Source organism: Eschrichtius robustus, chromosome 6 (genome assembly GCF_028021215.1).
Source record: "Eschrichtius robustus isolate mEscRob2 chromosome 6, mEscRob2.pri, whole genome shotgun sequence".
NCBI classification, from domain to species: Eukaryota; Metazoa; Chordata; class Mammalia; order Artiodactyla; family Eschrichtiidae; genus Eschrichtius; species Eschrichtius robustus.
In genome coordinates, this window is record NC_090829.1 from 98,276,069 (window position 1) to 98,288,513 (window position 12,445).

General features: G+C 38.0%; 1 protein-coding gene across 1 annotated transcript in view; it reads left to right on the forward strand.

The window, feature by feature from the left end:
- The window catches only part of ABI3BP (ABI family member 3 binding protein), a 113,553-nt gene that overhangs the window by 19,409 nt on the left and 81,699 nt on the right, over nt 1–12,445 (forward strand). The window contains exons 15-25 of the mRNA XM_068545581.1: nt 359–391; nt 1,186–1,269; nt 2,250–2,309; nt 3,116–3,199; nt 4,397–4,456; nt 7,067–7,126; nt 7,946–8,029; nt 9,318–9,377; nt 10,194–10,277; nt 11,432–11,491; nt 12,281–12,364. Coding sequence (XP_068401682.1) covers nt 359–391; nt 1,186–1,269; nt 2,250–2,309; nt 3,116–3,199; nt 4,397–4,456; nt 7,067–7,126; nt 7,946–8,029; nt 9,318–9,377; nt 10,194–10,277; nt 11,432–11,491; nt 12,281–12,364 — 753 coding nt within the window. The remainder of the gene's footprint in view (nt 1–358; nt 392–1,185; nt 1,270–2,249; nt 2,310–3,115; nt 3,200–4,396; nt 4,457–7,066; nt 7,127–7,945; nt 8,030–9,317; nt 9,378–10,193; nt 10,278–11,431; nt 11,492–12,280; nt 12,365–12,445) is intronic.

Sequence of the window (12,445 nt, forward strand, 5' to 3'; positions counted from 1 at the left end):
TTGTTTGTTTTCCAATATATTGTGTTATAAATTATACTTTCACATTCTTTTCTTACAGTTGTTAACCATAATGTTTTTAGACAGATGCCTAAAGATTTTTCTAAGCAGAGTTTTCCATTATATTATCAGATGATATAAAAAGCAATACTTGTAGGTAACCATGTGGAGATAATAAGGGTATAACCATTTCATAATATCATATATCTTTGTACCCTCACCTTAGAACTTTGAAATTTTGCTTTCTGGCAGTAGAACCACGCTACTCTAGTGAAGTTCATTTTCAAGAGAGTTTGGTGACTTTTCTTATGTGTTTAACAATTCTTTTTTTAAATTGCTTTTGATCATTTCTCGCTAACAGACCTTGAACCTGTTACTACTGGGACATCTTTAGGTAATGATCCTGTACATCCTTCAGCAAGTACTTTCTTTACTTGTTGTCAGACTTATCTATGTTTTGTAGAGACAATGATGTCATAATTTGTTGTCATCCTATTGCTGTGTTCATCGTAAAATATAAAAGGCTTTCTTTCTAACATTAATGTGTATAAACTTTAATTCAAGACATCTATTTGCTGCATCTCCCAGCTTGTAATTGCATCATGTCAATCTGAGTCTCTGTTTAAATAGTACTGTTTGTTAGAGCTGGGGGCTAAATGTGATTCTCCATATATTCTTTATTTAGACCACCAATATAGTGTCAATTATGATACCATGAAGTTTCTTTAAGCATCTTACTTTCTATATTTCAAGTTCTACATAACTTTTTTTTTACTTTATTGATGTTGCACCTAATTTTGTGTAGTTATTTTAGTAAATTACCAAGTGGAAAATTTGCCCAAGACTAGTTGTTTTAAATTATAAGTGAATAGTATAGGATGGTTTGAACTTCTCTCATGCTGTCACAGTTTAGCGTGATTTCTCATTAGGGACACTTTCAAGAAAATGATAGTCCCTCATCTTCATTTCTTAAACATAATTATAATTTTTAATCTCTAGAGAATTCTCAATTATAAAAGAAAACCTGTTAATATATTGAAGGAGAAAATTTCAAACCAAAGTAACAAAGGTGTCTCCACTCAAAAGAACTCTGGCAAGTTTTAGAAAGCTTAAAGCCCGGTTATATCATCCTATTCAGAGGTAATGGAGCCACCAGCACTATATTAATCCTAACTTTTCTTCCTTCAGCTCTAACAACAACAAAGAGACCCCGTCGTCCACGTCCCAAACCTAAAACCACGCCCCATCTAGAAGTACCTCAGACCAAACTGGGTAAATATGCAGTTTCTGGTTTAAGGAATCCAAGCATTCTACCCTAGCTGGGACCCTGAATTCTGTGCACATAATCGGTACATGCCTTATATATCTCTTAAGAGTAAACACTATTCTTCTTATTAATCCCTTCTATATCCCCATAACCATATTAGCAACTGTGAGACAAATCAGAAGTAGGAATTATGTTTTATTTCCCAAACATTTTATACTATAGTTGTAAACAAAAGCTGTTCCTGCATAAACAGGTAGAAAATATCATAGGGCAGCACGTTTATACAAATGTAAAATAATTTCTGAAATAGTACAAATGGTATATGCTAGAAATGTAGTAAATATTTGGAGCAGGAAAACGATCCAGGATAATTAGGAAAAAAAAATCAGTGCAGAATTTAGATGAGTGAAGGGTTGAGGGAACAAAGGCTGATAAACAGGGAATGTGCTGAAGGAAGCTGGTGACCAGACAGAGGATGACTTGTTGATAACACTCCTGTTGAATGGGCCTCTATAGGATGAAATTCAAGGGACTGGGATGTCTACTCAAGAGCTTAAGTTTGATCCAGTGGGCTTCAGTGATCCTTACTTCTACACAGGACCATGCTTTTTCTATTCTTAGAACTGAAAATGCTTAGTTTAATATGATACCACAAACTGAGAGGTTGTTCCTCACCTTATTATATTAAATGCCACTCTCTTCACTAAGGACTTAAGTCTCTTAGTGAGTATGGTCTCAGCTTCTTTTTGGCTCTCTGTTCTATGTGTGGTGGGCAGACCCTAGGGTGAACCTCTACTCCCCACCCCCTCTACCTCTCACCTCCCACCCCTATAGTTCCTGCCTCTTGGTTTTAAAGCTTTTGTGTAATCCATCCTTGCCCTTCCCTTTTCCCCTTCGAAGCATTATTTTTACTGTTAAGATGAATTTTCTGACATTTCATGCACTCACAAAAATCTCTTTGATTTCTTTTCTTACTTTTGATCAGTTCCTGCCACAATCCCTGAACCAGTTATTCTTAGGACCGAGGCTCCAGGGACAACAGTAGGTAATGACACATTATGTCCATAAGCATCTGCTCCTGCTCATTTCAGACCCATTTTGTCACTGTCACAACCACAAGACTCTGTGTCATCCTCTGTTGTCATTCAATTACTTCTTAATACATTGAAGAGTATTAAAACAACTCGTTTGTTATTAAAAGAATCAAGTATGAACTTAGCTTAGTATACATATCTGTAAGGCAATGCGTTTGAATTTGTGGTATCTCATCCCTATGTAACCTTTTAATCACATTCTGTGTTACTGAGTTTCAGACACAATCAATGGGGGTTAGGGGTGGGAGTGTCTGTCCTTGATCCAAACTGAGTACAGTGTAACAGCCATTATGGTGTGGCGTCATTCTTATGCAGATCTAAATTCCTATATTTTTTTACTACGTGCATGATTTTGTTTTTATTTTGCCGTTTTAGATAATGATACAGTCTTTTTTCAGTAAGGAGTGAAATAGAAAACATGTCCAAGGCTAGTAAATTGAAGTTACAAGCACCATCATTAGTGTAAAGTCACCCTACCCCTTCCCCACCATCACAATAATTCAGTAGGTTTTTGGAAATTTTTTTCATTCCGAAATCCCTTTTGAGAATCTCCCTGATATATCAACTCAGGTTTCTGTGGGATTTTTGTTTTTCACGGTAATATAAGTGATAAAAAGAGGCAATCATCAAATACGGACAAATGTTTCAAACTCAAAAGAAAAATTTCCTGCAATTCAAGAAATTATAACAACTATAATCTTATCCACAGCTTCTGGAGCTAAAAACACTCTATTAACCTGAAGTTTTCTTCCTTTAGCCCCCAAAGTGCCTCAACGAACTCGTCATCCACGTCCCAAATCTAAAACCACACGGAGTCCTGAAACACCTCAGACTGAACTGGGTAAATGTGTAGATCCCGGTTGAGGAATCCTGAAGCCCATCCCTGTGAGGTCTAGAGAAAGTGAAGGGGCAAGTCAGGGCCAGCGGCCACTTTCACTCCAGGGCAGGCAACCAGAACACAGTCGGACAGGTCTTAGGGGGTAGCCGAATTCCTTCCCCTTTGTGAATTAGCATCTTCTCTCTAAATGTCTATTTCATTGGCTTCTCATTCAATTCTATTCATCCTTTATATATTGAATGTGTGTAGTGGACTGAAACAGCTATAGGTCAAACATATATTTGGGCAAATAGGAGATTATTTCCTGGTAACTATTAAAGTTGTATAAGTCATAGTACAGATCTAGGGCAGGAGTTAACAAATATTTTCTATAAAGGGCAAGATAGTAAATATTTGGGGCTTTGTGGCCTCAGTAATCTCTGATGCATAGTTTTCTTTTTTCCCTTTTTTTTTTTTTTTTTTTAACAACCACTTAAAAATGGAAATGGGCTGTATGAAAACAAGCCATGGGCAAGGTTTGGCCTATGGGCCATAGTTTGTCAACCCCTGGTTTAAAGAAACAATCAGGGTGGGCCAGAATAGTTAGGAAGGGCTTGAGCATTGAAATCACTATAGATTTGGATGGCTGGGGTGCGAGGGGGGTGGGGTGAAGCAGTTCAGAAGACAGGACCTGTGTGGAGGCCAGTGAGAGGAGACAGAGGCTTCTCGGACCAGTAAAGGCTGTCAGCTTCTAAGTGCTGATCAGAGCATTTTGTTGAAGCTGCTGTAGCTAAATGGGCTCAAAGGACCAGCTGAAAAGGAATTTTTACTCTTGGACTTAGGAGTTTGGGTTTCATGTAAGAATCATCACTATCCATACATGGTAGGCTTTCCCGGGCATGAGACAGAAGGACACAGCTGAACCACAGGCTGAATGGCTGCCCTTTGTCTTGCTCTCTTAAGTACCCCAGTTGGGCAAAGCTTGTTTTCTCTTTCCAAAGATGAGTTTTTAGCAAGATGGGTAAGGTCTACTTTGGCACATTACCTAGACTAGGATCGTCACAGAATGAGAAACTTCAGGGACACTTCTCAGGGACAGTTATCTGAGTACAAAGACAATCCTTCCTGAGTGATAAACTGGTACCCGAGTGCAAACACACCATATCCCTCTGAGACTGTATAAATGTTTAACATTTTTTATTATTAATTATTTTTGGCCAGTTCCTGCTACAGTCCTTGAAGCAGTTACTCCTATCAAAGAGGCTCCAGGGACAGCATTCGGTAATGCCACTTTCTGACCTTCGGCAAGCACTTTTTCTGCTCAGTGTCAAACTTCTGCCCATTCCCCTCCGTTGCCATTTAGTTACATTCTTTATCTTGTGAGTTAAATGTGCATAAAGCAAGTTACTTCTTGTTCTAAAGAGAGTCATCCCTGGATCTAGTTTGGGATATCTTCCTGTCCTGTAACTTAGTTAAAATTTTTTTCAAGCCAGTTTGTTTTTAGCTCAACCAGAGTTCTCTGTTAAGGTAAATTTCATGTATTTATAAGAGTGCCTGGTCCTGACCTATGCTAACCAGGCTGTGACAGGGAAGTTTCTTTATACATCCTTTATGCACCTGCCTTTTTTATCTGCCTGGTTTTTTTGTTGTTTTGTTAACATTTGGGTAATACGTTTTTAGTGAATTGTCTAACAGATAATGTGATCAAGGCTAATAAGTTTAAATAGTAAGCCCCATCCTTAAGGTGAATCTGACTCCCCCTTAATCTCTACCATAGTTTAGAAATGATTCTTAACCTTTTTAATGCAGTCAGGGGACTCTAGGAGAATGCGATTAAAAAATACCAATCTTGACTCTCTGAATTAATAACTTCATTTTATGTGTCAACTTTGTCCCCAAAGTATCTTCAATAACAAAGGAAGGTATGGTAGCATAGTAGGGCCAAACTTTTCACACTAGAAAGAAACAGTTCCTGAAACTGAAGAAAATCTATCAAGCTTTGGAAAATTTAAAGAGGATTTTTTTTCAAAAACCTATAAGTTGCAGAAGCTTTAAAGTAACAGATATTTATCTTTTTCTACTTCCAAAAAAACATCCCAACGGACATGTCATTCACAACACAAACTTAAAACCACTCCAAGTTCAGATGCGGTGGAGATTACACCAGATAAAAGCAGGGCCCTTGGCTTAAGGAGCCTGGCAGCCTGTCACTGGTTGAAAATGTAAACCCATATACCCCCTAGTGAGGGAACCATGAAGAGTCCTTGCCCCTTCAAAACTGGCAAGGAGTTCATGTTTGGAAGAGGCATAACCTTCTCTCCAATTCTGGATAGTAAGAGACATGTTATACTTCTCAGTCTGCAGGTTAGTTGAGCACAAACACTTCTCTTGTGTGAAAATCCTAGAGGATGAAAACAGGGCAGGGTGTTTTTGCAAATTCAAGATTTTTCTTAGGTACACAAACATTAAGTGTAGACTCATTATAGTGGCTCTTTTTTTAAATGGAAATATATATATTTTATTTTTTAACTCACATATAATCCAAAATGGGTGCTTTTGATCTATAGTTCTTCCCTAACTGGTGATGGAGGGACCCCAAATTCTCTCACCTCATACATCTATAGCAAGTCTTAAAGAAGTGAAAAATCAACGTGGGCTTTAGTAGAGCAGAGAAGGAGTTTGGGCCTTGACGTCACATCAGAATTTGCGCAAGTGGATAGGTGAGAGCGAACAAGATGAAAACATAGGACATATATAGAGGCAACCAGAGGGGGCAGAGTCCCTGCTTCTTCTAAGTGCCAGGCAAAACATTTTTGTTGGTGATGATGTATTTGAATGACACTAGTTGAGTAAGACTAGTATTGTTCTTCATGAGCGTCAGAAATCTCTTCTTCCCATACTTGGATAGTTTTCCCTGTACTGAGAGTGGACAGGTGCTTTACTGGATGCCACAGACTAAGAAGTTGCCTCTTACCTAGTCTTCTTGTTTGGACAGAAGTCACAAGATCTTTCCAAAGCTGAGTTCTCAGCAAGATTATCAGAACACTTTTTGGCTATTTGTGTAATGGCTGCTTGGTTATTTAGGAACTTTTTCTGCAACCATAATTTGATAAACATAGTAGATATTTTCTTTATTCAGCATCCACAGAAGTACAGGTTAGTTTTTCACGTGCTTCTTGAGGGTTGTTAGAAACATATTTAAGTAAAAGCCTAACAATATCCTAAAGTCTACCGTAGCAGACTCAGATACTCAAGCACTAACTGCAGGAACTGTTTCCCTTTTGTGGTGCTAAACAGAGACCAAAGGTAATGACTATCTCATGAGATGAAGAAGTCCCTAACTACAGTTTGGCCAAGTCTGAGCACAGCAATTGATTTCCCTTTCTATTAGTCTGCTAGAGCTGCTGTAACAAAATAGCACAGACTGGGTGTCTTAAACAACAGAAATCTATTTCTCACAGCTATGGAGCCTGGAAGTCTAAGATCAAGGTATCAGCAGGTTTAATATGTCCTGACGTCGCTCTCCTTGGCTTGCAGATGGCTGCCATCTTACTGTGTCCTCCCAGGGCCTTCTCTCTATGTGTGAGCATCCCTGTGTCTCTCCTCCTTTATAAGGACAGTAGTCCTATTGGCTTACGGCCCCACCCTTATGACCTCATTTAACCTTAACTTCATCTTTAAAGACCCTAACTCCCAACACAGTCACGTTGGGAGTTAGGACTTCAACAAATGAATTTTGAGGAGATGCAATTCAGTCCATAACACCCTTCATTCAGAAATTCTAAAAAAATATTCTAGAGGCAATGTTACACTGGCAAGATTCATTTTGATGTGAATGTTGTAGCTCTTCATACACATTTTTTTAAAAACCTCTTTTGTTTATTACTTTAGTTCCTGTTACAGACCTTGAACCTGTTACTTTTACAACTGAGACCTCTGGGACCACATTAGGTAATGACCCTGTGCCACTCGCCTAGATCTTCCGCTGCTCCTTGTACAGTCTGTTCAGTCTCCATCCCCATCACATGGCTCTTCCTCTTTCACGAGGTGACCACTATCATCCTCCACTGCCATTTGGTCACTGTCTTCACCTGAAGAGCCCTGAAGCCTCTTAAAAACAAAGTTCCTGTTGTTTTTAGGAGAGCAGGCATGAGCTTAGTTCAAAACATTTACCTGCCACGTGGGGCATTTGAAATCATCACATTGCCTTGTGCTTCGTTGAACAGTGTTCTGTGTTAAAGCTGAGTTTAAAACAAATTGGGATCTATTTCCTCTCTAGGCTGATCAGCAATAACGGCTACTCTTAAGCTCCTTTGCCATCTAAGTTTCTAGATTTTTAAAAAAAACTATTTGCATGGTATGTTTGTTTCTTTGTTGGTGTTTTAAGTAATGATGTGTTTTATTACTAATTTGACAAATAGGCAATTATCCAAATCTGAAGTTAGGGTCTTAGTGTGACCCTAACTTCCCCTCCCCTTGCACCAGAATTGGTCCTCCTTCTCATTTTTCCCCCAGTGAGGAAGTTCTATGAGTATCTGATTACAAGTGCTAATTTTCATGCCTTGAATGAGTAATTTGACTATAAACATGAGTTTGCCTCCAAAGTACCCTCAACCATAAAAAAAAAAAAGATGCATTGGCATAAAAGGAGTAAAAATTTTAAACTACAAATTCATGGAACTTTAAAAACTCTAACAGGTTTTGGAAAAACCTCTCCTCAGTACCCAGAGCCATACGATGTAGAATAACATAAGGCTTTTCTTTCTTTAGCTACCAAAGCATCACAAAGACTTCGTCGTCCACGTCCCAGACCTAAAACCACACCAAGCCCTCAAGTACCTCAGACCAAACCGGGTAAATGTGTGATTCGTTGGTTTAAGGGTGAGCCCTAGTAACCTGTCCCACTGAGGACGCAAAGCAGTGCCAAGCTCATATTCTCTCTAAGCATGGAGTCATAAGGCATCATCAGTAATGTCTCCTCTACCAGGTGTTGAGGAGAACATGACTGGGTGAGATACAGTTGGTGCCAGAATACCATATTCTTTTTATGTGTGAGTCTTGACATACCTTTAGTATATTTTTTACTATAAAATTCCAGTTTTACTTCTTTAACAAAGCCAATATATTACGTTCAAGTAAATAAACAAATTGTAAGTCCCTTGCAAATTCCTGCACCAATATTGGCAACTGTGGGTGATATGCCAGCTGTGGGAGACATTTCATTTCTAAAACAGTAAAGTTGAGAATATGTTTGCATGATACAAGGGAAAAGATCAAGGTGGACTGGACTTGGACCTTGGACCTTGGGCTTTAGGCCCACTACAGGATTTGAATGCATGGAGGGAAATGTGAACCAAGGCAGAAGAACCAGAAGTGTGGTGGTTGGGGGTACCTAGAACAGACTCTCCTACTTCTCATGGTCAAAACCTGGCTGTTGATGCTACATTTGGATGGATCCATCCAGTCAATTGAAAGAGGATTTTGAGGACCTGGTTCAAGAGCTTAGATTTGATAGAGAGACATCAACAGTCTTTGATTTCCACTTTTTCTGGGCTTAGGCCAGAGAGATGCTCTACTGAGTATTTCAGATTGAGTAACCATCTTTATCCTGCTCTTTTGTATGTCGTGGTTTGGACAGAGGTCTCAGACTCTTTCCATAGATAAGCTCTTGGCAAGACCAACACCATCCACTTCAATGATTAATTTTTATATCTGTTTCAAACTTATAAACTGTCTATTGTATCCATGTTTACTTAAACACAGTAAGGGCTCATTTTCAACCTCCATAGAAGTACAAGTTGATCAGATTATTTTAAAGACAATTTCTTTGTTCAGTGTATATTAGGTAAATGCCTAAAAATATTTTCCAGTGCAGAGTTTTCCGTATCAATTAGAATCCATTAGTTAAAACCTAGGAGAATTTCATGTTGACTCAAGATATTTCCAAGGATAAGCCTAAGACTGACCATGACTATCGTTTGGCCAGATGTTCAAAGAACAATCCTCTACTCTTTCTCTGTTTTTTTTTTTCTTTGTTTCTGTAGAGGGAATGATATATAAGCAAGTTTTGTTGGGGTGTGAATGTTCTAACTTTTCATATATTTTTAAATCTCTTTGGTTTACTGTATTGTTTTTTGGTCAGTTCCTGCTGCAGTCCTTGAACCTGTCACTCTTAGACCGGAGGCCCCCAGAACAACATTAGGTAATGATAAACTGTGTTTTCAACAAGCCTTATCCTGCTTGTTGTCAGACCCAGAGTTTCATCTTGCTCCACGTGACAACAGTTTTATTCTTTGTGGCCATTCAATTACATTCTTCTTAAAATTATGAAAACCCTTAAATTACCTGTTGTTTTTAATAGAACTAATCATGTGTGACCCTACTTTAGGATATTTATTTGCCACGTAACCTGTTTGAAATTGTGTCATTCTGTGTTCTATTCCAGCGGTGCTTGTGGTAAAAGCACATGTTGGTTTTCAAACACATCCAGACCTCCCTCTTATCTAGACAGATAAAGTCATCAACAGCTCTCATAGGGCCAAGAGGATCCATTCATTGCACATCTACATTTCTACCTTTTTTCTATTTGCATAGTATTTTGTTGTTTTGTTTCTATTTAGGTAATAATATGTTTTTATTTTAATAGTTATATAGAACATGTACCCAAGATTGGAAGATTAAATTATAAACCTCAGATTGAGCATGACTGTTCTTCATTATCCATTAAAATTTAGCAACAGTTCTTAACCTTTTTGTTGCCCAGTCAAGCTGCTCTATGAGACTTTGATTATAATTACTAATCTTTATTTCTTATATTAAAAAGTGATTTTTGTCTTCAAAGAATCTTCTATGATAAAAGAAGATATAAAAGGAGTTATGTATGTGACAAAAATCTCAAACTAAACAGGCAAAAATCTAACATGGTGTAGAAGATCTAGAGTCATGCTTTTTGCCTCCCATAGCTTCCAGAACCATGGGTGATGTAGTTATATAATAACCCAAGAATTTCTTCCTTCAGCTTCCAAAACATCACAACGGACAATTCATCCACGTCCCAGACCAAAAACCACACCAAGTCCTGAAGCACCTGAGTCCAAACCAGGTAAACTTGTGTTCCTGGTTTAGAGTCCCAACAACCTAACCCAGCAGGGTGTTGAGTAATCCCAGTTTTGGGGAGTAACCAATACACCCCATGAGAGTAAAGATACAATTCGTATTAAGTTGCAGTTCCCACTGTGGAGCTGGCAAGAAGAGCACAGTAGGGGGAGATCTGTGGGGCAGCTGAATGCCTTTTGCTTCCTCTGTAAAATCTTTGTCACTGTGCATTTTATTAACTTCCATTTATCTCTTGAAAATAAAGCTTCTTGTGAAAAATTAGGCATATTCAGTTCAAATTGACAAACACTAAGTGCCTTCAGTATCCTCCAAGTTGTATACCTCTAAAGATGATGTATCAGACGTGGGAGACATGTTTTAGTCCTCAAACCTTCAAGACAGTTAGGAACAAAAGCCTTTCCTTTGTAAATAAAATAGAAGATGGCATTAGACAGCATCTATGCAAATACAAGATTGATATTTGGGTGCTACCAACAAGATGTGCTAGGGACATAAATATTTGGAGCAGGGAAAGATAAATTTAAAAAGAGTGGAGCCTTGAAATCATCATAGTACATAGATGAGTAGAAAGATGGAAAGGAATAAAATCAGAAAGAATGGATATAAGTAGAGACCAACCAAAGGAGAAAGTCTAACTGTAATACTAGTATAAAGGATGTCTGACTTCAAGGTGGTAGTCAAAGCTTTTCTAGATCTTGATTGGTCCATGGACTCCTATGGTGGAGATCTTTAGGCACTTGATGAAGCAGTTGAGATTTCATCAAGTATATATCAGCAAGCTGTTCTTTGCTCATGAAGGCATGCTCTTTCTTTGCTTAGTCTGGAGGGATACCCAATTTGATTCATCATGCTGAGGCCTCAGCCTCTTTCCAAAGATAAGTTCTTAGCAATACCCACACATCCCACTTAGGCTTATTAGTTAGAATCAGATCATCAAAGAAGGAGGAATAAGGAAATAGGTACCTGACTGAGGTATGGCCAATTTTTAGGAAATCAACTTTTACTCTTCTAGTTTAAGAGTTTTTAAAAGTTGCTATGTAGTTCTAGAACCTATATTATACTAGTAAGATTCTTTTTGAAGTAAATGTTTTGAGCTTATTTAAAACAATCACTTGGTTTATTTTTAATACTTTTGGTCAGTTCCTACTGCAGACTTTGAACCTGTTACATTCAGAACTGAGGCTTGGGTGACTACACAAGGTAATAACACATTGTGATCCTCAGTAAGTGCTTTTTCTTCTCATTGTCAAACTCATTCCATCAACATCGAAGCTACAGGTTCTTTTGCTTCATAAAGCTACATCGTCATCCTCTATTGTCACTCCATGATATTCTTCATCCTAAAAGAATTGAAGTCTCTGACTCTTAAAACAAGTTATCCCTTGTTTTTAAGAGAGCCATGCATGAACCTAACTCAGGTCAACTGTTATACATGTAACCATCTGAAATTGTTTTTGTCATCTTGTATGTTTTTTAACCAATGTTTTGTAAAAGCTGGGTTTAAAAAGCAATTCTCTTGACTCTAACGACTATTACGGTGTCAGGGAGGGTTCTTTGTGGATCTAAAGGTCTACTGTTTTTTTAACTGTCTGTGATATTTGTTCTTTAACTGACATTTTAGTTAATGACATGGTCTTATTTTAGTAAACTGTCAAAGAGTTTGTACCTGGCTATCACCACTACCATAATAGTTTAGCAGTGATTCTTATCCTTTTTATTCAAACAAGAGTTCTATGAATGATTCTTCACTTCTTGAATGATGCTTCACTTTTATAACTGACTCATTGCCAATGAACTTTCACTTGTAAAAAAAATAAAAACCATACTATTATAATAAGGGTGAAAGTTTCCAATTAAAAAGTTACAAAGACACATTTCCTAAAATATGAGGAAATCTAATAAGTTTTAGGAAACCTAGAGCCATGTGTCATGCTACCCATAGCTTCTGAACTATAGACTCTATAGTAACTGAAGGTTTTCTTTCTTCAGCTCCTAAAACATCAAAACGGACCCGTCGTCCACGTCCCAAACCTAAAACCACACCAACTCCTGAGGCACCTCAAACCAAACCGGGTAAATGTGGGTCTCTCGTTAAAGGACTGAGTCCTTGCAACTCTTGGGAGTCTGGGGTTCATGCTAGTAGTGGGAGTGATA